We start from the raw sequence: 25,419 nt of genomic DNA, 5'->3' as shown, positions 1-25,419 counted from the left end.
CGGGGGCGGGCCCCGCCCCCGCCTGGCCCCGCCCACCCGGCCGGCAGGCCCCGCCCCGCCCCGCCGGTACGGGCCCCGCCTCGCTTGGTCTCCGATGAGTGGCAGGGTGGTGAACCAATGGAGAAGCGGCGCTCTCCGCCACGCGCGGTCGCGCGCTCTATCTGCCCCGCCCCTCTGGTGGGGGCGCCTATAAAAGCCGTGCCATGAGGGAGCGGGGCCCGGTGGTTGTCATGAGGGGGTTGCCGAGGGGGGCACGGTCCCTTCATGGTCCCTTCATGGTCCCTTCATGGATGGCTGCTTCTCCTCAGCCATCTCACCCCAGTACCTCCACCAGTGTCTAGCTCCTCGCTGAGTCCATGCCCACAGTGGTCCCCGTTGCCCCTCAGAGCCTCTTCTCTCACAGCATGGCCGTGCCCAGCAGCAGCTCCCTCACGTTCAGCCCCTCGCTGTGCTCACAGCCAGCCCCATGCTGTGCTTTCATCTACAGGGTGCACACAGATGGGGACACGGAGGTGCTGAGCACAGGATGGGGGGGGCTGGGGACACAGCACAGCCAGGGCTGCTGGCTCCTCCTGAGCCCCCAGACCAGTTTCTCAGCAAAAAACACTGAAAAAAAAACCACAGCGATTCTGCAGTAAAAGCAAGCGTTGCCTCCTCTGTCATGGTGGTTAGCTGGTGGGAAACAGTGCGACCAACAAGACGGTGACAGAGCAGGAGCTTGAGCCTCTGCCCCAAACCACGCTTCAGGGGGGAGCAAAGCAGCTGCCTGGAAACCAGAGACTTGCACGGTTGCACCAGAAGTAAAGCAAGTTTTGGGGAAATCAGCTTGGATTTGCAAAGCGGGTTGCCTTCCTCACCGCCATCCCGCGGCAGAGGCCAGTTGTCGCCAGCAGCGAGCGGCCGGGTTAGTGCAGCGAGCACCCCAAGGCGCCGCCACGCTTCAGTTCCTCCAGGGGCCGGCGGCACCAGGCCCGCGCTGCGCGGTATTTACCATACATGGCCAAAACCCAAAGCTAGCCCGACTTCCTTACACGTTTTAGCCAATATTCTCAAATGCATTTGCATGCGGTTAGGTGCTTAAGGGGCCCGATTCTTTCAGGGGAGAGGCGCGCCCGTGACTTCCTTTGCAATAGCGCGGAGCTGGGTGAAATGGTCGCGGCGAGCCACGAGGCTCCTCTTCCCCCATCAGGCTGCAGCAGGAGCGCAAGGCACGCCGCGTTAGGTGGTAGCTGGGTGTACCAGCGTGCAGAAGGCCTCTGAGAGGTGCATTTGCCATGGTTTTGCTGGTCTGACTGGATGGCAGCTGATGGAAACGCCAGATGCCCCAGTAGCTACAAATTAAACAAACAAATGCTATTTGGCGTTCGCTGAACCTTTACACAAGTCTAACCACTGCTTCAATAAGCAGGAAAGTCTCCCTTACGTACCGAGCAACACCTTGATAAGAAGCGATACACCCAGAGATTAGAGCGGCAAGGCTGCATCCCCGCCAGGACCCGCCCTCAGCACCAATTACCACGAGCTTAATGCCTGCCTTCTGAACGCCAGCCCAGCTCTCACGCTCTGCCCTCATCCCTCAGACAACCTCTTTGCAGCTAAAAAAGAAGAAAAAAAGCCGTTTAGCAGCCCCGGAGCAGACCCGTAGCTAATCTGTAGTTTAGTGGGTTTGGATTGTGATTCATGTTTTCCGTACAGGTACGTGACTCGCTGAAGGTCACATAATGAGTCAGTGACAGAGCTGATGTCTCGGCTGCCGGTCCCTCTTGCTGTCAGCATGATATGTTTTGAACCTGGGCATCTGGGTTAAGTTGCTGAAATTGCTAACGCAAACATACACGATGGCACTTGTAGTGCTACGGCACCGCATGTGGATGGCTTGTAGCTCAAAACAAGCGGGCAAGCTTGAAAGGATGCAATCGCGTAGCAGGCGATGCTTTCCTTGGCTTTGAAACACAACAGCAAAGGCAGAAGTACCCAGCACTACCCAACAGCTTAGAAATAAAAACAAGTGAGATTTTGGCCCCCGTCTAAAACAGGAGTGATTAAAATGAGAGGAAATGATACCTGTTGAATTTTCTCTAACGCTTCATCGAACGTTTGGGTGGAAACGTTCCAAACATCACTCAGATCCCGACCTGGATTAACGAGCCGTGTAAATCCCAACAGATCGCCATACAAGGCGATGAAGAAATGACAAATATTTCGGGCTGAAGTCTCAACAACAGGAATAATGGCTGAGGATTTACACATGCTCTGCGGTTCCTCTGTAAACAGTAATCTTCATCACTTCAGCTGAATGAAATAATTCTAACAAACAGTACTTAAATTATAGCCAGTGTGATGCAAGCCCAGCAGCTTGTCAAAATATGTCACAAACTCTAATTTTTGCAGAGGAAAATAGCCTATTACCAAATCCTTGCAGCTACAAGGAATCCGACAACAAATTTTGTCCTTCTATTTTGTCGGCACGAGCACGCCTGATGATTAAATTTTGCAGAAAAGGCCGAGAATTTGTTCAAAAGTGCATCTGACTGCTCTAAGCCGTCGCGCATCTCACCCTGCGCTACGCTGATGCGGGATTGCTGCAAACAGCCCATCTCGCAGCCTTTATAGGGAAACAGCACCGCGTCTGCAGACTCCACCTCTGAAACTTATGTCAGCAGCTAAAATTAGCCGGCTTGCAAATATGCATCTATTCCATCCATGCCATAAATTACTAAGACGATCCTGACGTGCCTTATAAGTAACGCGTTCGGTATGCCCCCAGCCGCCTTTGCCAGCCCGGTATCATCAGCTCTGGTTTAGAAAAGGTGAAGGAAGGAGCACCTGAAGGTGCTAGGGCTATTTTCAAAGGTCTGGAGCACAGCTCCTCGTCACCTGCCCGAGATGCGGCTCCCAGCACAGCACAGGGGAAATCCGTAGCAGAATCTGAAACAAACCTCAAGAGTTCGCATCCGTGCGAGTCCCCCCCCCCCCCGATGCTGGGTGGGCACCATGCTCACAGGTTTTAAGACAACTAAATCAGACATTTGAGCATACCCTTCATGGAAAGCAGTGACTGTCTGCTGGGCTGGGTTTCAATAGGGCCTGAGCAGCTCCCCGGGGCAGGGCAGATGCCGGTGCTGCGTGCGGCACCTCTCCGAGGAGAAGCATTTGGGCTTGGCTGGCGTTGTGCGACGTGGCCCGGGGTGGCTCAGCGAGCCCGGACGGACGGCAACCCAGGCAGCCAGCCCCAGGAAAACCACTTGGGGGATGAATTTATCTCAAACGTTTCAATTTGCCTAAATCCTCGTGGCTAAATATATTGGGAACGACGGAAGACGGCTTGCAGGGGGTTTAGAGAGATCAGCAATTTAAAGTCCGGTTGTTTTGCGGCTTAACTGCTAAGTCATAGAAACCCTGCCCGACCTGGCAGTTTCTCTCTCAGATTTTGGGACAGAAGCATCCGAGTTACGCAACTTTTCCCGAACATTTGTGTCCGCTCTCTTTCTATTTATTTCATGAAGCCTTTGGATTTATTACTCTTAAGGAAAAAAAATCAGAGGGAGCACCAGGCTGCCCTACCTGGAGGCTGTGCTTTTATATTTCTTCCCACAGGCTCTCTCCTGGTGGGGCTGCACCAGGCCGGACTGAGCAGTGCTGAGGGGAGCTGCTCCCTTTGGTGCGGTGCTGTTTCACTCAGTGCTACTGGGCGTGCTTATTTATTTATCTTTTCTTATTTTTGTTTAATGTGGAGCAATCTGAGCCGCTTGCAATGAAAAATCCCAGCGCTTTCTATGCAAGGCACAGCATTCGATCTGCTCTTCCTGCCTTGCTTCCCCACCGGCCATCAGGCTCACGCTGAAAGGCGAGGGTGGCTTTACCACGCTGCTCACCTCGTATCTCAGGGGTATTTCAACGATCATCAAACGCCGAGAGCTGCCGAGGTCCGGTGGCTCTAGGAGGTGCCAGCGGCCGGCTCGCGGCCGTGGCCCTTGGTGCTCAGCTCCTGGGCCCAGCACCCGGCTGGGAGAGCGCGAGCACAGCCCGCTCGGCTGGGCCTTGTTCAGTCCTTGGCCAGAAAGGGGAGCTGTGGAATTAGGAAATGAAGATAACGAGAGCAAAACGTTCAGCTGTTCTGAAACAACAGCCGGGAAGGGCGAAGAGTGAGAGCACGTCGGAGAGGCGGACGGGGAGGAAAGAGGAACGTGTGAATCAAGGCGGAGGGCGAGGAGTCAGAGCCTCACTTTTAGCCCAGATCTGTTTTAGTTTTAGCCCCAGCTCTGCCCCCCTCGTGCCCCACCGAGGCCCAGCACCGCTTCCCGGCACAGCCAAGGGCGTCGCAGCTCCAGCCCCTTCCCCGCAGCGCGGCCACGGACCCCCGGGGGCGGCAAGCGGTAAGGAGGCAGCATTATGCCGGGGCGGTTATCAATCATTGATGCTGCTGCTATCAATGATTTAACACACGTTTCATAAAGCACATCTCTGACTACGTATGCACACCCTCCTGCACGCTCCGTGCAGTAACGCGGCCGTCAGACACATCCATCCCAAGCGCTCTGTAGGAGAGGCACAGAAATGCCTGCTGCCCACTGGTTTTACCCCCTGAAAGGAAACCCTGAAATTAAATTCCAGCTAGTCTTTGTCCTCTCCATCCCCGTGTATTTTTCTTCCCCATCATTGCCCGTGATTGTGAAATACATCTTCCTTTTTTTTTTTTTTTTCTCCCCATTTTTGCCCTACAGGGGAGGTGCTCCCAAAACCTCGTTAAGACGTCGGGACACCAAATAAAAACGAAGCAATGAGTTGCAACAGATGGGCTTGTCTTTGCCGCTATCTCCGCTATACCAGACGAGTAACTAGGAGGAGAGGGACAAGAAAGCAGAACACAAAGGAAAAAAAAAAAGGGATGAAAAAAGCAAGCTGTATTTTATTTACAAGGTGAACGTCCCGGGGTTGACACTTCCTATCCTTCTGAATAGCAGGAAAAAAAGGCACCACACAGTGAGCAGGGGCTTTGAGAGTGGCCAGTGAGGTGAGGCTGGGCGCTGGGGTTCCCGCGGCACTCCACGTGACACTTATCACATATCCTAGTCTCGTCCTCATTAGTCAATCAGTTTGGAAGCCTTTTGCCATCTTGCTCTGTTTCTCTCCCTGCTGTCTAGGACCAAGTTGGGCTCAAGGTGCTGGAAAAATCAGAGGCATAAGAAAGGAATCACACGGCGGTCAGTACAAGCAGGACGTTCTGGTGCAGTCGGGCGGCACGAGGCGTGGGAAGGTGCGTGGTTAGAAGCAGGTACGTTTCGAACGGACCGCATCCCGGCGCCAGCAGCGTGAGCGGCCGCCCCTACCGCTCTCTAGTGCGGCACCTCCGCAGCTCAGCACCCAAGAGCTTGCCATCCCTTCCCAGCCCTATTTCTTTACATCGTGAGACGGATAACGCGTCTCCGGAGGCTCCCTGAGAGGCTAAGATCCTTTTCTCCTGGCCGTGGGCTGTTTGCTGCCGCTGACACACGCACAAACCCCACGTCAGGGTTCTCATTCTGGCTCGGCGCTGCGGCTGCTTTCAAGGCGAGGCATTGGCAACACCACGTACCCAGCCTGGTGGGACAATCACACCTATTTCTTAAGTAAATATGTTATTCCAGCCCAAACCAGCATAGATTTCCTGTGCCCGAGCACGTGTATTTTCCCTTATAAGGAGCTCCACCACCGCGGGCTGTCAGTAAGCAGGAGGTGCAGGTGAAGCACGGGGCGGACCCGTCCCCGCAGCACCGAGCGTTCAGTTCTCACCTCGCCCCATCCCCGCACAGCGCTGCTGTTTCGCCAGCACAGCTCCAACAAAACTCAGTTATTCACAGCTTTGCAGTGAAATGGCTTCCAAGGCGGTGCCAGGTTCAGCTCAGTCACTGTGCGGGAGGGGAAGAACCCGGGGCAAATAATGCCTCCGCGCTGTGCCGCAATTACACAGAGGTAGGTGACACTGGGTCGCCCAGTGGCTGGCTAGACAGAGGCAAATAAGCACACGTGAAAGGGGGAGAAGGTACAGCGCAGGCGCTTTGGCACTGGATCTGTTCATGACGAGCAGCACAGCTGGATATTTCATATCTTGTGTCCAGGAAAGCTTTGCCCAGCAAAGCCCCTTCCCGCAGAACAGACTCACTGCCAGAAGCGTTTTCTCGAGGCTGCCAAACTCGAACCAACGCCTGCTTTTCCTCCTACCTCCACAGGACCGCAGCTCGACCCAGCCGTGCCCCGAGCGGCTCCCAGCTGCTCCGTGCTCCTTCCAGCACCGGTTTTCAGCGAAGCTCCGCCACCGCACCGCGCCACCTCTGCGCCCCCCGCGCTGCTCCAAGCCCCCCCCCCCCACCCCCCCTGCACTCCCCCACCTCACCTTTCCTGGCGCTGCTGGCCGCTGCCTTCCCCTCCGCTGCCTTTGCCTTTTCGAAGGTTTTCTTGGCGTCGGCGACTTTGAGCACTTTCTCATCCTCCTCCTGGCTCTTCCTCCCCTTCCGCTCCTGCTCCTCGGGGCCCCCTCCTCCCGGCGCCCTCCCTCCCGCCGGCTGCTCCGCGCCGCACTCGCCCACGGCCGCCCTCTGCTCCTTGGCAGGCTTTGCCAGGGAGCTGCACGGCTCCAGCAGCGCCTCGGTCAGCGCCACCGTCTTGCTCATGCTCAAAGCCAAGCTCTCTTTGCTGTGCGACCTGACCGGAGGAGCCGGAGGGGTTTTTCTCATGCTGTACGAATCCAGCATCTCCAAATCGACTTCTTCCAGCCATTCCCTGCTCTCCAGGAGCTGGCTGCTGTTCTGCCTTGAAAGCTTCCCGGCGTCTCTAGCCGCTGCGGCCGCCGAGACCATCCTCTCCAGGCTCTTCGCCACCTGCCAGTCCACCTCAGGCTTCCTGACCGCGTCCTCCTCGCCGTTCTGGCAAGGGTCCGGGGTGCTGCCGGCCGGCGGGGCGAAGCCCAGCGCCTGCCTGAAGCCTTCGGCCGCCTTGCTGCCGTCCCTGGGGACGTGGGAAACGGCTGCCGCTGCCTCCTGCTTGCTTTGCAGGATGTAATCCATGAGCAAGGCGTTGCGCTCGAAGCTGTCTGACCTGATGGGGACGCTGGGTTTGTTCCCCTCCGAGGGGCAGCTCGGCATGGGTTTATTCACCTGCCGGTTCTCCACGCTGCTCTCCGAGTCCGAGCGGCTCAGCTGCCCGCGCAGGGCTCCTTGCAAAGCGTTGATCCTCTTGAGGCTCGGACTCGCCACCTTCCCGTTCCCGGGGTAGCTCTCCTGGAGCACAGGTACCTCGTACTCCGCCTCCCATTCCTCGTCAGGCTCTGCTTCTGCCTCCTGCAGCAGCCGCCGGTACTCGCTTTCCTCCAGCCGGTACACCACGGGCTTCACCGTCCGGCTGGAGCCCGGCCACCTGTGCCCGACCTGCATCTCGTACACCTTCGGAGGGGCTTCTCCTTCCTCCCCTCTCCCGCGCCCTGCCCGTGCGGCGCCTTCATCCGAGCTGCCGCTCATCGGGGCCCCGGCAGGGACGTGCGCCTCGGCCGCGGGCTGGGGAAGGTGCCCCAGGCCCTCCTGGCCGCGCGGATTCTGCTGCAGCAGGGCGTAATCCTGGCATGCCACTGCGGAGGCTGCCCGGGACGTGGCGCAGTCTCTGCCTCGTGCCTGACTTGTGTCATCCCGTAAATATCCGCAGGACTGCCAGGTGGATGCTTCCATGGCTGCCAGCTCGGTCCCCGTGATCCCCGGTCCACCCGCCCCGGGCTCCCTTCCCACCTTGGGTCTCGGCAGACCGTCGGCACCGCCTTCTCCTTCCTCCGGCGCTGCGAGAGACACGGGGACAGCTTGGAAGCCTCCGAGCCTGGGTCATGTGAACCGGCGGCTCGCAGCCTCACGGCCAGCCGGGGTGGAAAATGCACATTGGCACGGCGGCGCCCGCGGCCGGGCAGGGGGCTCCCTCGTGGCACAGAGCTGCTCCCTGCCCAAACTGCTGCAGAAGCTTCTCCTCTGCTGGCCCGTAGCCCCTCGCAGGCGGGACTCACTCCGCACTCACATCTTTCTCCGGGGGCTCTCCTCCTTTCCCCAGCCCGCTGCAGCGACAACTCCCCGGCTCCCCTCCGCTCTCGCTGCTTCCACTGATTTACTGCCAGGCCAAACGCCGCTGCGGGCAGGATCGCCCCCCTCGGCTCCGCCGCGGATTTTGGGCAGCTCCTGGCACCCCCCCAGTGCCCCCGAGCCCTCTCCTTGCTGGGAAGTGGCGCGGTGCTGGCACGGGGCCCCCGGCTCCGGATCCGCTCCGTGTAAAGCTCGCGGAGACACGGAGCGGCCGCACTTATCGGCAGGAATACGTTACGGCTCAGGGAATTACTGGGGCATGAGAAGTACACGGAGATAAACAGCGAAACCCAGCAGCAGCCTCGGAAACAAGCTCCCCCTTCGGAGCCTGCAAACCTTAACTTCTCAAAACCCCCCCGGCTAAACGTGCCGGGTGTTTCTCCAAAGCCTCCCAGCAGGAAGGGGCTCCCTTCGGCTGCTGCTGCTGCCAAGCAGGCTCCTGCAAATCCTCGGGCGGCTGCGGAGGGGGGAGCGGGGGGCTGCAAGGCTCGGGCCCTGGCCGCGCAGCCGTGGATGCCTGGCATGGCAGCGGCCGCACCGCGAGCGGCTCCCCAGCGCTTTGCCTTTTATGGTGCAGCGCTGCCGGCCGCCCCGCGCGGCCCTGGGGAAGGATCCCGGGCCCGGGCGCAGAAAAAACACCTAAATTGTCCCAAAGGGCACGCCGAGCGGGTGCCGCTTCCCGCGTTACCCCGAGGCAGCATCGCCTCCCTGCCCTGCCAGCCAGCGCGGGAGGCTGCGAGGGACGACTTCTGCCCCGCTCATCAGCCCGGCCGGGCCCTCGCGGGGAGATTTCTCGGTGCGCGCCGTGGAGCCGCTCCGCAGCGAGACCGAGCGCAGTTCGTTACCGCTGGAAGGGCTCAGCCCCTGCCGAGGCTGCCCAAAACAAACCCTCCAGGGGCTCCAGACACTTGATCGATAACTCAGGTTTTTTTTTTGTCTCTTTGAGGCAATGGCCTGGTTGCCCGTAACAAAACCAATTTATTTTCTCTTTCTCCATGAGACCTTACCCTGACTTTGGGGCTGGCAGGTGCACAGCGGGGCTGGCACGCCCTGAGTTTGTCACCCCCAGCTTGCCAGGAGGGGCTCAGCGAAACCAAGCCGGCGGCGCAAAGCTTCTCCCCAGCTCTGCGGGCAAAGCAGGGAGGGGAAAGGGCCCTGAGCCTGCGGCCGAGCCCAGGAGGAGCCACCATGGACCGGGGCCGCCCTGCTCTCCCCTGGGAGCTGCTTATCGAACTCCACGGAAAGCCCGACGGGGGAGCGACGCCGTGCCTGCTCCCGGGCTGTCTGCATAAAAGGAAATGGCAACCACGGCCGCGCCGCTGCCGCCCGTCCCTTGAGCCGGAGGGGAGGACGCTTTTAGGGCAGTCGTGGTGCCAGGGCAGGGGCTGAGGCTGGCGTGGATGTGGCGAGCTCAGCCACAGCTCCCCGGAGCATCCTCGGTTGCCGTGACCAGGACAAAACGTGGGCGCCCGCGGGCTGAGCCCCGCTGCTCCTGGGCAGTGCCACCTCCCAGCTTCTGCTCTGGGAAACGTTCCCGTTTCCACCTCTTTGGACAGCCAGAGCGGGGTCCGACCGTGACCCAGCGCGAACAGCCCCAGAGGCTTCGTGCTGGGGCTGCGGGCAGCCCGCGAGGGGCAGCGGCGTCTCCTGGTCCTTGCCTCCCTTTGCAGTGCTTTGGCCGCTGAAACCACCCTCACCCGCCCGCCAAGCCCCAGTTTTCTCCCCCCAGAAGCAGCAGCACGATGCCTGCTCTCCAGCCCTGCGGTCACCCAGCCCAAACCACGCAGCCGGGACGGGCTGGGGGGGATCAGTCCCGCGGGATCCCGGCTGCGCCCCAGCCACGAGCTGCCCACGGGGGCTCCGCTATAAATAACGCCCTGACGGCCCTCGGAGGGAACGCAGTCGCTCCAGATGTTGCCCAGGTTTGCCATGGCAACATCACAACAGGATGTGACATTCGGCCCTAAACGAGCGCGGCGCCGCCGGGAGCCGCTGCTCCACCGGCACCAGAACAAAAAACCAGAACTTGGTGTCCCGGGTGGGCTCTGACACGGAGCCGGGGGGCTCTGCTCAGCTCCCCGCCAGGGCTCCGTGCCCACCGAGGGGGCCGAGCAGACCAAAACCTCCCCAAGGAGCCCAGAACTCGCTCCTCCATCACTTGCAGCCGATTTGCCCGGCCGGGGAGCTGCTGCCCACATCCCCACGGCGCTGCGAGCGGAGTCGTGCCTCCCGTGACACGCACCCGGCCCTGCTGGGGCTAAATGATTTAATTCAGCCCCGTGACTCCACGGACACCCTGCTCCTCACCCTGTGCACGTGAGGAGGGGGGATGCTAGCACCGGCGAGGCGTGAAGCCAGCAGCAAACGTCGGCTCCTTCCCGGGTCTGGCTGCCAGCGGGGTCAGATCCTGCGCCTCGCCCCGCGCTGTCCCCGGCGCCACTCAAAGCGAGGCCAGCAGGACCTGGGGCTCGGCTGCCCTTGGCAGGTGGACGATGGACGCTGCCTGCCCAAAGCAGCGCCGGAAAACCTAAAAAGCAAATATTTCTGATGGGGGTGGGGGGTTAACAACTGGTTGAGGCAATTAGCAAAGGGTGCCAAGAGCGGAGAGCATCCCCAGCCTGCGCCTCGCTCCTCTGCCAAGGTAAACACTGACATGTTCCTCCCTGAAGCGGCTCCGAGAGCGAGAACAATCCCGGGCAGTAACCAGACTCCTCGCAGGGCCGCGGGGCCGATGCTCGCTGCTTGCCTTTAAAGGCAAAATTTGGTGGATGCCCAGGAAGGGCTGGGCTCATGCCGGGCGGACCGGGGGGCGGCAGCAGGCTCGGCTGGGGGCAGCAGATTCAGCTCCCCAGCTTCCACGCTGGGTTTTGCTTTTTGGAGTAGAGCCTTGGGCAGGTCGGTGGGATTGCAGAGCCCCCGGCGCTGCCGGAGCACCGAGGGCCCTCTCCAAATAAGTCCTCGCCCCGCGCTGGGCGGCTCAGCACGGAGCAGGCGTCGCTGTTGTGTGACTGCTGTGCTGCCAGCCTTCGCTCCCTGCGGGTCCTCATTTCCAGCCCGGGGCTCTGAAAAGAGGCTGGACAGAGAAATACTGATTTCTGTTCTACCTCTGCCTCCGGGATTTAAGCATATTTCTATTTTGTTCCATTTTCCCCTTAAAAAACCCACAGGCGAGCCCATGGCCACAACCTGGGTGTGCTTCTGCGCTGCTCGCCATCCCAGCAGGGCAGCTAAAACACGTCCAGCATGGCAAGGACGCAACCAAGAGGGACAGAGGCAGCTCCCCGACCGGCCTTCAGGGTGGAAGAAAAGAGCCAGGACCCCAAGGAGGCAGAGGGCAGCCGGGAGCACAGCTGGGAAGAGATTTCATGGGGCAGGGGAGATGAGAGCCAGGGGGCGGCCGCTGCTCGGACCTTTCACGCCGGTCGCATCCTTCTCGTTCCACCCCACTGTTCCCCACGGCAGGGCTGATCCTTCCCCACCTCCAAAACCACCGCAAACCACGTTTGTAAAAGGGAAAAAAAAAAAGAGTTTATTTTTCCTCACGAGAAGCACATAAAATATACAGTACGTTTTTACAAACCAAAGTAAAAAAAAGTGCATTATGCATCCCCTCCCGCGAACGTACAGTACAAAAGATACTGCGCATTTAAATATAAAACCAGAATTGAGAAATACGCTGAAATAAAAGGAACGCCGTTATCAGAGAGTACAGCAATGCACTGGGACAGCTCCACGTTACTCACCCACCCCTCTCCTGCCTGCGGCCGCTGCCGGGCCGCCCGCCGGCCCCAGCCAGGACGCCTACGGGCATCACACGGACCGACAACGCCCGGGCTGGAAATAAGGTGCCAGTTTTGTGCATTTGGGGTTTTCTGTCGGGATGGGGCTGGGTTGGGGCCGTGCCTGGCAGTTGTCTGAGCACCCCCGCTCCCCCCATTTCTGCGCTTCGATGAACAATGCATAGATAAACGGGGGCACCGCGCACGGCGCTGCCTTGTCGTGGCTCTGCGCCGGGCGGAGGGGAAGCATCGAGCAGCGCCGAGCCCTGCGGGCTGGGAGGTCGACGTGCGGAAGTGGTAACGGCCTCACTGCCACCGGATACACCAAAAAGCACCAAAAAAATGAACAGCAATCAGCAGAGTTTAACAGCTCAGCATAAATACACAGTATTTGTAAACTATTCTTAAGGCACTCAATTGTAAAAGAACAATTACGATACGTGGAAGAGGGAAAAAAGACATCTACCTTCTCATGCAACAAATCTAACGAAGTCTGCAAGCGTCAGGGTTGGCTATGAACCCCCCCCAAAATGGCACACGGGTGCTTCTAGCGCACGTTGGCCGCGAGCACCGCTTGTCCTGGACTACGGCCCTGCCCGACGGCGTCGTGCCGCACAGGGGCTGCGCGGGGGCATCGGTGGCACCACGCCGCGCCCCGGCTGGTGCACAGCAGGGCTTGGCAGGCACTCAGGAGAACAGGAAGGAAACGAATGCGTTCGCTTGCAACAGCTAAGGGCGTCTTTCTGAGCTTCTTCAAAGCCGAGGCCCTGCTTCTTCCCCGGCCGGGCAGCAACGGGGAGCGCAGGAAGGTGTCCGCAGGGCTGGGAAAGGAGCTGGCAAAACGCACGGCGTGGAACACGAGCGGCCCTGCGGGCGGCCCCTGCAAGCCTCAGGGCTGCTGCGTGCGCTGGGAGCCACGGGGGGAGCGTGGCACCAGAACGGGCCCTGGGTGGCTGCACGGAGCCTGCAGGCATCAGCAGCACCCTGGCATCCCCGCTGCCCCTGCGGGCATCAGCATCTGGTACAGACACAGCAACGACACGGCTGTGGGGACTGCCAGCCCCCGGAGCCAGGACACCTCGGGCAGACACTGAGCACCAGGGAAGGTTTGGTTCCAAAACGAGCTCCTGTTTCCCCACCCTAAATGAGGCAAGGACTCGTGCGTCTCCTCCAGGTTCCCTCCCGCTGAGCCTCCACGTCCAAGCACCTTTCACGGGACACCAGGAAGCGTGCCTTTAAAAAGGTCCATGAAATGTAAGACTCCTTAAAGAGGGACGCTCATTTGCTGATTGCCAGTCCCCGTAAATCCTTCCACTGCTAATATAAAAGAGCAGGGTGTTATACTGGAGGAAAAAAAAAGTTCTGGGTACTTAGGGCAGTAAAACACAGCTCCCTTTCTCAAGGCATTGTCTTTGATTAACACAGACTCAGAACAACGGCTCGCACCTCACCTCTCACCTCAACGAGGGGATTTTTAAGAGCTCGTACAGGTTTGGAGCTCCCACTCCCAGCCTGCGCGTTCACAGGCAGACATCAGTTTGCCATCCCTGACCCCCGAGGTCTGCTTTGACCCCCAGGCCTGCTTCAAGCTACGGCCCTGAAGGAGCGGGGCAGCTGTCACGGTTCTGGGGGGGACGTGGGGAGCCCCGGCACTGGGAGCACATCCCCTAAATGCTTCCCAAGCTCTTCCCTCACCCGCACCTTAGCTGCTGCTTTGGTCTCTCCGCAGTGAGCCCGTTTTCCTGCTCAATGGTCAAGGCCTGAAGCCCGAGGCTCGTGCCCAGGTCTGCGGGGCCCTCCCGGGGACGCAGCCTTTGCGTCGGGCAGCGGGTCCAGGGTGCTGGGGGAGGCAGCACGGTCTCTACGCCAGGACTCGCTCACTGGTGGCCAAATCCCAGCTGAGCGAAGCCGTAATTTTGGCAGCCTCCCCTGACGGGCGGCTGCAGTGCCGCGGGGAGGATCCCAATGTTCTGTAACCACCCTGCACAGCTCCGGCTGCTCGGGGAGGTGGAAGCAGCCCCCTGCTGCGCCGCTGCCCTGTGCTGGGCCCCCAAACCCTGCGTGCCCCATGGGCTGCGCGCCCCCAGGGCAGAGCAGGATTCACCCCCTGGCAGCGCCGTGGGAGTTTCCCCACTGGCACACGCTGCTGGGAAAGCGAGGGCACAGGAACTGACCCTCATCCCCCAAAGACACGAGCGCTCATGCAGAAGATGCACGCTCACCTATTGCCTGCTGGGGTTTCAGTGCACAGGCACCGGGAGAGCCACCGCTCCACCCAGGCACCGCGTGCCACCGACAGCCTGACCAAGGCTCCCCACCGCCAACACAGCGCCACACAAAGCATCACCAGGGTCCACGGTCACCTCCTGGCCAGGCTCATCATCATCACCGGGACGTTACAAACCACAACGACAGCAAGAACACCCAAAGGACAAGACACCTCTCCACGTGAGCACGAGCCTCCGACAGCAGCACAGTCCGGGTGCCATTCCGTCACCGACATGAGACGACGACAATTCACCTGGGCACGCAGCACGGGACTAACGCCAGCAGTCACACCGCCGATACGAACACAGCTTTACGCTCCTTCACGTGACGACAGCACTCGGTGCCGTAAAGCCCGTCTCCTCTCCTCCGGGACTTCACGGTTACCAGGACGGGAACGCCTTCGGTCAAGCATTGTGAGAAAAACCTCTCAAAAAAAAAAACTAAACCAAACCAAGACGGAAAGTCAGCAAGAGCAGAGGTAGTGTTCACGTCACCATTTTAAGGATGTTTCCACAAGCGCTTGTTGTAACTAGAGGCTTGTGTTTGTTCTGTAAAAAAAAGTCATGACTAATTACATTGTGGAGACCTTGAAACGGAGCATTTCAGCATTTTATATATATAGATAGATGAAGAGATGCAAGTATCTATCCATATATAGACACACACAACACCACGTTATTACACTTGGCAAACAGCACTAGACGTAGCATCCTGCAGGACAACAGGCAATTCACACACAGTCCTCTTCTAAGCCATGCAACACATTTTATTTTCCCTTGTGCCACTCATCATGACCCATCACGTTTCTTTCTCTCCCCAGTGAAGAGTACACGGAGGGGAAGGAGAGGCGGCATCAGATGAACTACTGCAAGTCAGATGATAAAACTGCATCGGTGCAACGAATAAACGCCTTAAAAAAAAAAACAAAACCCAGAAATCCAGCCTCCCTCTTACTCCCCCCACAGAAGGCATCAACTTTTGCCCATCCACAGCGTGTTCTTCAAGTTTCCGACAGCTGGCTTCGCCGCCAGCTTGGAGCTGGCATCCACACTCCTGGGAGCGGGCTGTGGCTCACAGAGCACGGAAGACTCGCTGGAAACGGCCTCTTTCGAGTCCGTTATGGTCGACACGTCCATGTCGCTGGACAAGTCCTCGGAGGACAGGTTAAGACAGCCCAGCTTGGCGAGGGAATTGGACCTTTTCAGAGGAGACGAAACAGTCAGACCAGCCAGCCGCAGCCGGGTCTCGATCTCCTGAGTTCGCTGCTTCACCAGGCCGGGCTTGCCCCGCACGCTGTGGATGCTGTCGCTGCTGGAGCTGCGCGTCAGGTTGGAGCTCCGGGAGGACGAGGGGGTGTAGCAGATGGTCTTCAGGAAGTCCTTGGTGAAGCTGCTCGTGTGCTCCAACCTGCACACGACCGGCGTGGAGGTTTTCTGAGAGATCCCCTCCAACAAGCGCTTGACCTCTAACTTTGCCTCATTTTCGGCGTCTTCAGGTATCAACGGTGCTGGTCTCAGAAGGGGAACGAGGCCGTGATGTGAAATCAGGTCTTCGCTTTCCTCCACGATGCTGGGCTCAGCCCTGCTCAGGGAGCCCTCTCTGAGCAGGGACGAGGCATCCGAGGGCAGGCTTTTCAACCGCTCTAGTTCTTTGGTATGTTTTCTGACCAAGCCCGCTTTCTGCAGCTGGATGAGAGACTCCTGATGCTGCATTAAGTAACTGCTTGCAGTCGGCTTTTCCAAGTCTTTACTAAACAACAAGTACTTCAGATCCTTGGTGGGTTTGCTGTCTTTTCTGGCTAGAGACTCTTCTTTCACCACTTCTGCACTAAGGAGGCTCTTGTCACAGTGTGAGTTTCTCCTGGGCTGCAGGGTTTTGACCGGGGTTTTTGGTGCGTCCTTCCCTTTCTCTGAAAGGCTGCACTGCTGATCAGCCGCTGATTTACAAGTACCAGCTTCCAAAGTGCCAGTTCCCGCTGGCAGAGGAAGCGGAGCCTCGTTATTTTTAGTTCTGATTACCTCCTCTGCGCGCGCCTTGCTGGGCAGGTGGTCCGCCAAGCTGGAGGGGAGGTGGGAGAGGAGGGCTGGCTGCGTGCAGATGGTGGAGCTGTGGCGCGCGGAGCCGGGGTTCAGCTTCTCGCACTGCTCCCCGAAGGAGTCGGGAGACAAACCGGCCGAGGAGTACATGCAGTCAGCGCAAGACTGGTAGGGAGGTTTGACTTTGCTGAGGATCCCAAATACGGCATCGTGCTGCAAAAAAAGAAGACAGGAACAGGTAAACGTGGGCTGAAAGCGCATGGGCAGAGCGAGAGGCACAGATCAAAACAGATTTACAGCCAGGCAGCTTCGAAAGGAAGCCCATTTCACTTCTCTTCAGGCCCTGCAGCAGGAACAAAAGCTACGTACTTTCCCAGCAGACAACATTTTCAGTGGAAGAATACCTACCGTTTCGAGCGATGGTCATGCAAGCAAGTTGCCCAAAGCAGCTTACAGTGCACTCACACCTGTGTGCTCTCTCTGGTATCTAAATCCATAGCTTGGGCAAGCAAAGCCATGTTCAGAAGCACTTCGAAAAGGAAGAAGCTCATCATGGAATGAAAGGCTTTATCCAAGTCAAATGAAACTGAGCTCTGAAGATGAGAAGAGCAATTTCACTTGCAGCAGAGTCAGCCATGCTAATCACCTACGTTTCAACTCCATACGCACCTCAAAATCCTCTGGGCAACTCCTTTTGCTGTTGTTGTTATTCAAGTTCTCTCTATTAAGCCTGCTCTCCTCCTTGTGCACGGACAAACGGCGCTTCCACTTCTCCATTGGGTTTTCCTCCCTGATACCATCCTCCCCTGGCTCCCCGGGTCCCAGCATCAGCCTTGCCTTCCGGGGGCTGAAGTCCAGTTTCTTCTTCACCTCCTGGAAACCGCTCAGCGCCGGCAGCGGCTCCCCTGTCTCCAGGCCCTTCACCACCTCCGGCCTCCCCTCCGAAGGCACAGATGGAGGCTGCCTCACCAGCGAGGTGGCACGTTCCGCAAGCGCGTCCCGCTCCAGCTCCTCCACGTGGAAGAAGCTCTCCCTGTCACCGGGCACCTTGTTCTCCAGCAGCGTGTCCGAGAGGCGGCGGAAGCAGTAATTATACCCCACGGGCACTTCTGGGCCGGCTCGGTTGTCCAGGTACACCGACTGCGACGGGGTGTCCAGGTCAGCCAGGCGGTTTTCGAGGTCGACGTCTAAGCTCTCGAGTAAGAAGTCTCCCGAGCCTGTGCTGCCGTCTGTGTTCTGAGGGAGGTTGCTCTCTGCCTGCTGCTTCCACAGCTTATTGTGGCGCTGCTTGCTGGGGGAAAGGACAGAGAGATGAGTGAGAACAGTTAAGCTGCTGCTGACAGCCATGGCAGAAGCTGACGGCTGCTCGGCTGCAGGAGCATCCCTCCCTCTCTTCACACGGAGGAGATTCACAGCCCCAAACAGCCAGGCTGGCTGGCAAATGCAGCCCTGCATTCCCACCTGGGCAAAGCCATCTCCAGAATCAGGCCTTCGCCCATCACGCCTGCCTACTCCAGCATCTCCTTGGCCCAGCAGACTCCTGGCAGGGCCCTGCACCACAGACACGATGGGAACAGAGACGTCTGCCAGCGCTAAATGCCCCAAACCAACACCTCTCCACATCTCACGGCACAGTTTCTGCTGAACCAGAGTGAAAGTTTCCCTCCTCTTTCCCCACTAGAGCAGAGGCCAAGCCGAGCGTGCAGAAACCCTTATTAGATACTACAGCACTTGCAGTGACAAGGCCTCATGATTGGCACGGTCACCCAGAACTGCGAACGATGTGCCTCCAACACTGCCTGAGCTCAGTTCTGCCTCATAAAACAAGAACAATGTTTTGCTGAACAGCGTTGGCTGCTGAGAAACACAAACACGCTTCCCAGGCGCAGAGAAACCCTCAATGAATTAAACCAGAGCAGATCTCCCTAGAAGACAGCTAATTTCCATCCGCGGAGGCCTGGCATAGAAAAGGTTTAGAAAAGCACAATTAGCCCCAGCTCCTGCATCTGCCCTTCGAAGGGGAGCCCCTCTGTACAGTGTTCTGCCTTCAGACTGCTCCACCATGCTCGCTCTGTCACCGTCTTTGTATTGCAACACGCGTTGTGCTCCGTGGCAGAGGAACCTCCTGCCTGAACAGAAATCCACAGAACTCCATTAATATTCTGTGATATACTCAAACACCAGAGGTGTTGCCTACAGCCAGGTCCTTTTATTTCCTGAAAGCCACCTTTCCATTCGTTCTGTCGCCTTACCTTGCGTCTAAAATGCCTTCGTATTCCAGAAGCTGTCTCATGAAGCCTGCGTTTGGTCTTGCAATGCTGCGTTTCTGCTTCACATAATTGTAAGCCTTTTCCAGTGACCAGCCAAACTCCTTCATTGCATAAGCTATAACAGTAGATGCCGACCGGCTCACGCCCATCTTGCAGTGCACCAGGCACTTGGAGTGATTCTTCCTGCAGGACAAAAAGGACAGTGTCTCATCTTTCTGGTCACTGTGTCCGTTGTTAGCATTTCAGTGGTGGAGGGGCAGCGCTTTGTCCTCCTGACCACCCTAACGCCTTAGCTCGGTGGGTGAAAAATGTTCTGGACTGAGGTGGCCACGAGAAGAACCTTGCTCCCGAAAAATAGAGGTAGAGAAGGGCAGCCGCAGCCATGCCGCCTTTTCAGAGACCACCACGAAGCCCCCTGCCTGCCTGCCCAAGTCTTTGGACACAGGAATCAGCAGCAACAACCCGAGTGTAAAGGCCCAGCAACGTTTCGCGGGCTCTGTCACCATCTCTTGGGCTAGTCCAACACGGACATGTGTTGGAATATTTCCAGAACACCTCAAGCAGAGGAAATGTCCTCGTTTCCTTTTGGAAGCGAGACAAAATAATAGTAATAAATAAAACCCGTAGGCTAGGAGCGGGTTAATGCCTGCGCCGGAAGAGACAGAGAACACGGAAGCTCCAGGGACACAGAAAACCCCTGGGAAAGATGTGACACGAAGGCCCCATTGCCATCTTTGGCTGCGGTGTGGCTTCAGGAGGGTCCAGCACGCAGGGCACGGTGTCACTCTCGTCACCCAGACCTGAAGCAGTTTCGGCTGGGGCTCGGCCGTGCTCTCGCACCGAGCCACGTCTCCCAGCCCACTTACTTGGCCTTGTTGATGAAGTGATACGCCTCGTTCCAGTGAGCCAGGAGGTCTGTGGTCTCCTCGTCGTACACCCGGATGTTGTGATAGGCGAACAAACCAGGAAAAAAGTTATCTATTTCCCTGGTCACATTCAGAATGTAGTCAATGCTGCGGAGAACAAAAATTAGAGTTAAACCACCGTGGTCCTGGAAGGGGAACCAATTCACATGAAGTCCATGAAACCTGACAACACGTGAGCTGTAAGGTTTTACCTACAGCCTTAATCCTGATCCCCAGGACAGACCACAACACAAGTCGCACCCATGACATGCAGGACCTGCCCAGTCACTCATCTCTCACTACCAGCACATCCCATTCAACGCAGCAAGAGAGGGAGAAGTTTATTTTAGCCCATCTGCCAGGGCTTCGTAACCTACTCAAAGGCTCCCCGCTGTTTGCTGCACGCTTTCTCTTTCAGCATCCCAGAAGTGCAACAGCTGCAAGTGGCTCACTTGGGCAAAAGCTGGGAGCAGAACCCAGGAATCACAAGTTTCAACTGCAGGCTCTAGCTACAAAACCAACCTTTTCTCTTCTTTCTGACCAAAAATATGAAATAATAGCCACATGGTATCCCCTGATTCCTGCCAAGTATTACGGCAAGGTTTACGATGCGCCCTGGGAGAATGAATGCCCATATTAATTTATTACTTTACACCATTCAGACAAAACAAGGGCACAGGATGCTTCTCTCAGAATTCGTCCAGCTTTGACTTTTGGACACTGCACGTCACGATACCCTTGCCACAGATCAGAAGGATTAACACGCTGGTCGATTTCTTTGCTTAAAGATGTTCAGACATCTGTTTCCAAGGACTCCAAGCTAAAACATTTTTAGTCATGCTGTTGAGCAATAGTTTTCAGTTTCTCATGTCAGGGTTGGTGCACGCCTTGGGCAAGCAGCAAATATTTATACGCTGCAGAACTCTTACTCGTCCAAAAAGCGTGAAAGTAAATCACGCCAAGAAGCGCTGCGGTGATGAGAGAGTGGTGAAAGACAGCCCTGCAGCTGCCTGTCTGGGCAGGTGAGACGGAGCTTGCTCATCCCCGGGAAGTTCTGCTCCATTTCGATTGAGTTTTTCCTAAACGCAGCGCTGTAACTGCTCTTCCACAGCCTGCGGGAACTCACGCCCAGCACAGCACTACGTGTGTCCATTGCACACTTGGCTGCTACTTGCTAAGGGGGTGGGGTGTCAGAGATCCTGATACACTTCAAAAATAAAAGGTTTTGTTATTTTCATTCCACCTGTGATGGAAACGATTAGGAAAGACTTCCTAATCAAGGTCCCGAAGATAAGTTACCCACGTGGCTAGGAATGGACCCAAAGGACTGGAGGATTCAGAGCCTGAAAGGAGCGGTACTCACCCCGAGCCCTGCAGCTCCTCCAGGTTAGAGGCGTTCCACTCCGACCCCTGCAACAGCCACGGGTAAGTCACATTTCAGTAAGTCCCGTCTCAAAGGAGCCTGAGACCCTCCCCGTTTTCTAAGATTCTGCAGTGCCCCAGCCTCAGCAATATTAATTCCTTAGCTGTCAATGGAAATACTGCTGATAGCCCCTGAAGGGCACAATTAGCACACCAGTTTCAGGACGCTGTGGGGAGTGCAGGACGCTGCCTGGATTACTTTAGCAGCCCCACCAGGCTCATCCTCAAATGTGGCACAAGGACAGTTCCCAGTCCCTCTGAAATCAGAAGAATTGAGGACTACAAGGCACAGGGGCTGTGCAGAAAAAAATCCTGTATGACATGAGAGTCAGAGACGGTTCATCCCACATCATTATGGCCCAGACACTCTGGATTTTTAACCGGAGACAAATTGTGCAGACAAAGACAAGTAATTACACGTGGCGTGACTGCGATCACAGTTATATCAGAAGCGAGGCAAATCCTGAAAGTTCTGGGGGTGGTTACCTTGGATCTCACCACATCCACAAAATGAAAAGCTAAAAAGGGTTTAAAAAAGCAGGGTTTTGCCCCCAAACATCAGCATTTCCTCTGACTCTCTCCAGGAAAAACAAACTAGAAGTGACCCAAGCATAATGGGCACAAATGTGCTCATCTCCAGCGTCTTTGTTCCAGATGGCAGCGCCTGGTTTTGCTTGCAGTACCATCTAGTGGCAAAAGATTACACACAACGCACACCTTTTGCGTAAAACCCCAGGAGCACATCACCCACATCACCTTCAGCATTAGTCTTCATGGAGCTTTGGCCACGCACACACCACTTGATAGGCTCGGCTGAGAAAACCAATGCAGTGGCCCTCATCAGAGCCAAAACCAACCGTCACACAGGGCAGCGCCCACAGCTAGATCCCTCCGTTCATTTTGAAAGACCTCCATTGATAGAAACATAATAATACAATCATTGCTTTTACAAGCAGTAAGAGTCCTTGAGTATTCCGCACGGAGGGCTGGATAGCAGGCTGTAATCTTTTGCTCACACTGCACAATTCAGCCTCGACACCAAATCCAGATCCCCCTGAGCCCCCTGACTTGTCAGCTCACTCCCACTGAGTCTCCAGCTCATCTGGAGCTCCTATGACAGCAACTTACCAGATACAAATGATCAAAAATCAGAGACGGTTTGTCCATCTGACCCAGGATAAGCAGCATTTCATTGTCTATAAATTCCTTGAATTCTTTCAAGTTGCAATTCATGTGCTTCTCCAGCTCATTTCGTATCTGCAGAGCACAAAACAAAGGATGCCACCTAGAATCACGTCTGTGCAATAGAAACATTTATTGGCACTCCTCTACAAAGTACTTTTTCTATACTTCATTAAAGACAGCAGCAGGGATTTGACCCTTTGGAGACAAGGAATCTCACGATGTGGCATCTCTCCAAGTATTTTAGGCCCACAAATTTAAGATCCATAAAGAAAGCTTCAGATAACATCCACGTACAGAACAGAATTTGTGAGGTACCTGCTTCTTAACAAAAAGCTTGAAATAATAATAAAAAAAAAAGACCCCGGAGAATAACTAAGAAACAAACAAGAAGCCCATTAGGAGCAAGAAGTGAACAGTGGCAGTACTGTTGAGGAGAAGGCTTTCTAAAGCCTCCCTTTTTCAAAGTGTCCTGACACAGACGTACAGTCCTTTCACTGCACCTCAGCTTCAAGAAGGCGTAACGCAAAGCAACACAACTTTGTTGAACCCACCTTGGAAAATGGTGGAAAAAAATCATACCATCCTGACTGCACCAAGAGTTAAGAATACATGAACAGACAGACGAGTTCTCAGCTTACGCCTACAACTTGTAATGCTGCTGTTACACAAGAGTGCACCCAAACCCTTCAGTGCTAAGCTTTAGGAAGGAGAGCCCTGCATTTTAGCAGCCTTCCTTGCAAAACAAACAAAAATTGAACCCAAAAAGAACTCTTACCATTTACTCTGAGAATGCCTGCACTGCAGATGCAGGCATTTACATCACCCTGTGGGACAGATCCAAGCTTTTAGCCTTGACTTGTGATTCCTCATCCAGAGGCTCAGGATGAGGATAAAGTTTTGCCTGTATGCCTCTCTGGCTTTGTTCAGGAACAAAGAAAATAAAACCTTAAGATTAAGCCAGCAAAGATAAAGACGCTGTTTTTAGCGCACCGTTTGCTCTGTGCTGTCCCTGAGCAAATGAAGTCCAGGATATTCATCTAAAACAGCCGTGTACGCTCAGTGGTGAGGGCTGAGCCCACCACCTGCATCTTTTGAGAGTGCTACCTTGGCTTGTGTAATTGACACGGATGCAGCGAGGAGTCAGTCAGCTGGTGCCTCTGTCAGTACAGCACTCCTTGGAAAAGAAGCCTAGCAGGAAGGATTCGGTAGCAGGAATTTTTATATTTACCTCCTTCGAAGTCACGTTTTCCAGATCTTTGCTCATCATGATGCTCCGGAGTTTGGCTTTAATGAGCCGTTCTGTTCGTTCCCTTTCAGTTGGCCTGGAAAGTAAGCAGAGAGGAGGTCTCCTTCCTGAGCAGTAAACGTGCTCTCCAGAGACGACGCAACTTGTACAGGACAGAGGGACGGTGGGAAGGGCTTGCATGAAAAGCAACTTGACCAGAATCATGGAAGAAAAACACTTGAAGATATTTATCAATTGAAAGGAGGAACAAAAGGGAGAAGGTGAGATTTCTTTTGTGAGCCAGGCCAACTTTTTCTAATAAAATAATAAAATTGAGAACTGACTTGTCAACAAACAGCGCTGGAGAGTCGGGGCGGGTGGACTCCAGGTCCTGCATTGCATTCCACTCGTTGATGCAGCTCTGGTCGGAGCTGATGCAGCTTTCGTAGTACGTGGCCCAGACCAAGGCCATCCCACCTGGGAAGTAGTTGTACCTTCTCGCAACTTCGCAGGCTTTATGGAGGATCTGTAAAGCAGACCTGCAAGTTTGGAGAACAAATTTGTGCAGATGTGAGCAACAAACACAGAGCCAGGATCTCATTTCACAGAGGGAAAAGATTTTCACCACCGCTTGTTGCGGTTTGCTTTCTGAGAGCAGCAGCTTTATTGTATCAGAGTTCAGAGAAGGCACCTTGGAGGCCTTCTAAGAGCTGGGCTGAGGCAGAGGCTGACATTTTCTCCTGATTAACAGGCAAGCACAAGGCACAAGCCACTCTGGGATCTAATCATTAGCTAACTTGTAAAGCCAGACCCAAGAAAAATAAAGAATACGGACAATTTTCAGACCACCTTCAGCAAGGAGTCAAATGCATATTTACCAGCATTCTTGGCCCCGACACGCTCCGGGGACAGGGCCAAATTGGGTCATTTGTTTTTGTAAATTCTACCATTACTTTTTCCTTCATTCCCTCCTCCTTTTTTCATTTTTTTTTTAGGCTGTGCTCTGAAGATGTCCTTGTAGTGAAGCTATTAACCACATCTAAGATTGCCAACAGGAGGGGCTGAGCTCAAAAGTGACAGGAACAAGAGTTTCTTCTGTTTCTGTACCAAATCATCCCTAGCACGTCACCCTTCTCTACCTCTGCATCTTTTTCCTATCAGGTGCCCCAAGGACTAGGATCTCATGAGGCTCTGACAGGAGCCAGCACATCGCCCAGGCCAAGAGCCATGTTCTGTTTGGGGCAGGGTAGCAGCCTCTTCAAGAAGGCATTCGCTGGCACAGCCGCTGCTGATTCAGCCCTCTCTGCTTCAGTGTTTTGGAATCCCTGCACATGGGAGGGGTGACAGGAGCTGAAAGGTGAACGCGATCGCAGAGTGGCACGGAAAGTTTCCACGCGGCAGGAGCCCCAGCAACGAGGCAGAGAACTGGAAACGCCATCAGATTGGCAATGGGTCGTGAGACTCCTCCAGACAGAAAAGTATGCACGGGGAGGGAAGACTGGGTTTGCAGCCCGATGAATTCGGGTTGGGCTTTCACATTTCTACATTTCATTAGTGCCACTTCCCATCACCCTTGTGTTAAGCAGCATGCAGCTGCTCCAAACAGAAGCAGGAGAAGATGCTGTTCTCAGATCAGTACTCCCAGAGTCCCTTTATAGTATTGCTACCAGCTGACACAGGGAAGCAGCATCTCTGCTTCAGCTCACTAAATTCCAGTTACGGAGAATGCTAAAATGCAGTTTATTTGTTTTTAATTTATTCACAGAAATGAGAGTCTCTTTTTCAATAAAGCTAATTAGCATCCATACCACATGGCTTGCACAGACACTGGCTTGAAGATGTGCATTCTCCCTGCAGTGCTCACGCTGAAGCCACTGAAAGAGAGGGGAAAAAACAGTCACAAACTGCTCTTCTCTGCATCTCAAGCTGCGCTCTACAAACAGCTAATGCAAGACAGCTACAGGAGCACTCAAAAAAAATCAAGGATGAGAATTTCTATCACTGATTTTCCAGCATCTTCCCCCCCCCAAAATGGCAAGTGGACACCTTTCCCTGCTGTACGCTGCCAGGAATGGGAGCTCCACCCTTTGAGCAAGATTTCAGAAAGCATTTCCTGGGTATTACAGGTTCCACTGAGCAGTCTGAGGGCAAAAAGCCCTCAGTGTCTGAATAAAAAACCTGCAGATATGAGTTCAGAATTGGAACTTCATTTGCACAGTGATAGAGAATCTCTCCT

General features: G+C 55.6%; 2 protein-coding genes across 4 annotated transcripts in view; both read right to left on the bottom strand.

Annotated features, from left to right (window-relative positions):
- Positions 1-7,508, bottom strand: part of CORO1C (coronin 1C) — a 46,086-nt gene extending 38,578 nt beyond the window's left edge. The window contains exon 1 of the mRNA XM_035340692.1: positions 6,374-7,508. Within this exon, the coding sequence (XP_035196583.1) occupies positions 6,374-7,493 (1,120 nt within the window). The 5' untranslated portion in view covers positions 7,494-7,508. The remainder of the gene's footprint in view (positions 1-6,373) is intronic.
- A 7,219-nt stretch (positions 7,509-14,727) lies between these two features.
- The window catches only part of SSH1 (slingshot protein phosphatase 1), a 30,595-nt gene continuing 19,903 nt past the window's right edge, over positions 14,728-25,419 (bottom strand). For 2 of the 3 annotated variants that reach the window (XM_035340099.1, XM_035340101.1), the window contains 9 exons: positions 24,992-25,057; positions 23,528-23,722; positions 23,187-23,280; positions 21,902-22,030; positions 20,715-20,761; positions 19,313-19,459; positions 18,429-18,629; positions 16,846-17,467; positions 14,728-16,389 (listed from right to left, as the gene is read on the bottom strand). In XM_035340099.1, the coding sequence (XP_035195990.1) occupies positions 15,112-16,389; positions 16,846-17,467; positions 18,429-18,629; positions 19,313-19,459; positions 20,715-20,761; positions 21,902-22,030; positions 23,187-23,280; positions 23,528-23,722; positions 24,992-25,057 (2,779 nt within the window). In that variant the 3' untranslated portion in view covers positions 14,728-15,111. The remainder of the gene's footprint in view (positions 16,390-16,845; positions 17,468-18,428; positions 18,630-19,312; positions 19,460-20,714; positions 20,762-21,901; positions 22,031-23,186; positions 23,281-23,527; positions 23,723-24,991; positions 25,058-25,419) is intronic. The other variant, XM_035340100.1, reaches the window with a different exon arrangement.

This window comes from Oxyura jamaicensis, chromosome 15 (genome assembly GCF_011077185.1).
Source record: "Oxyura jamaicensis isolate SHBP4307 breed ruddy duck chromosome 15, BPBGC_Ojam_1.0, whole genome shotgun sequence".
NCBI classification, from domain to species: domain Eukaryota; kingdom Metazoa; phylum Chordata; class Aves; order Anseriformes; family Anatidae; genus Oxyura; species Oxyura jamaicensis.
Note: the sequence above shows the minus strand (reverse complement) of the source record. Positions and strands in the feature narration are given on the sequence as shown.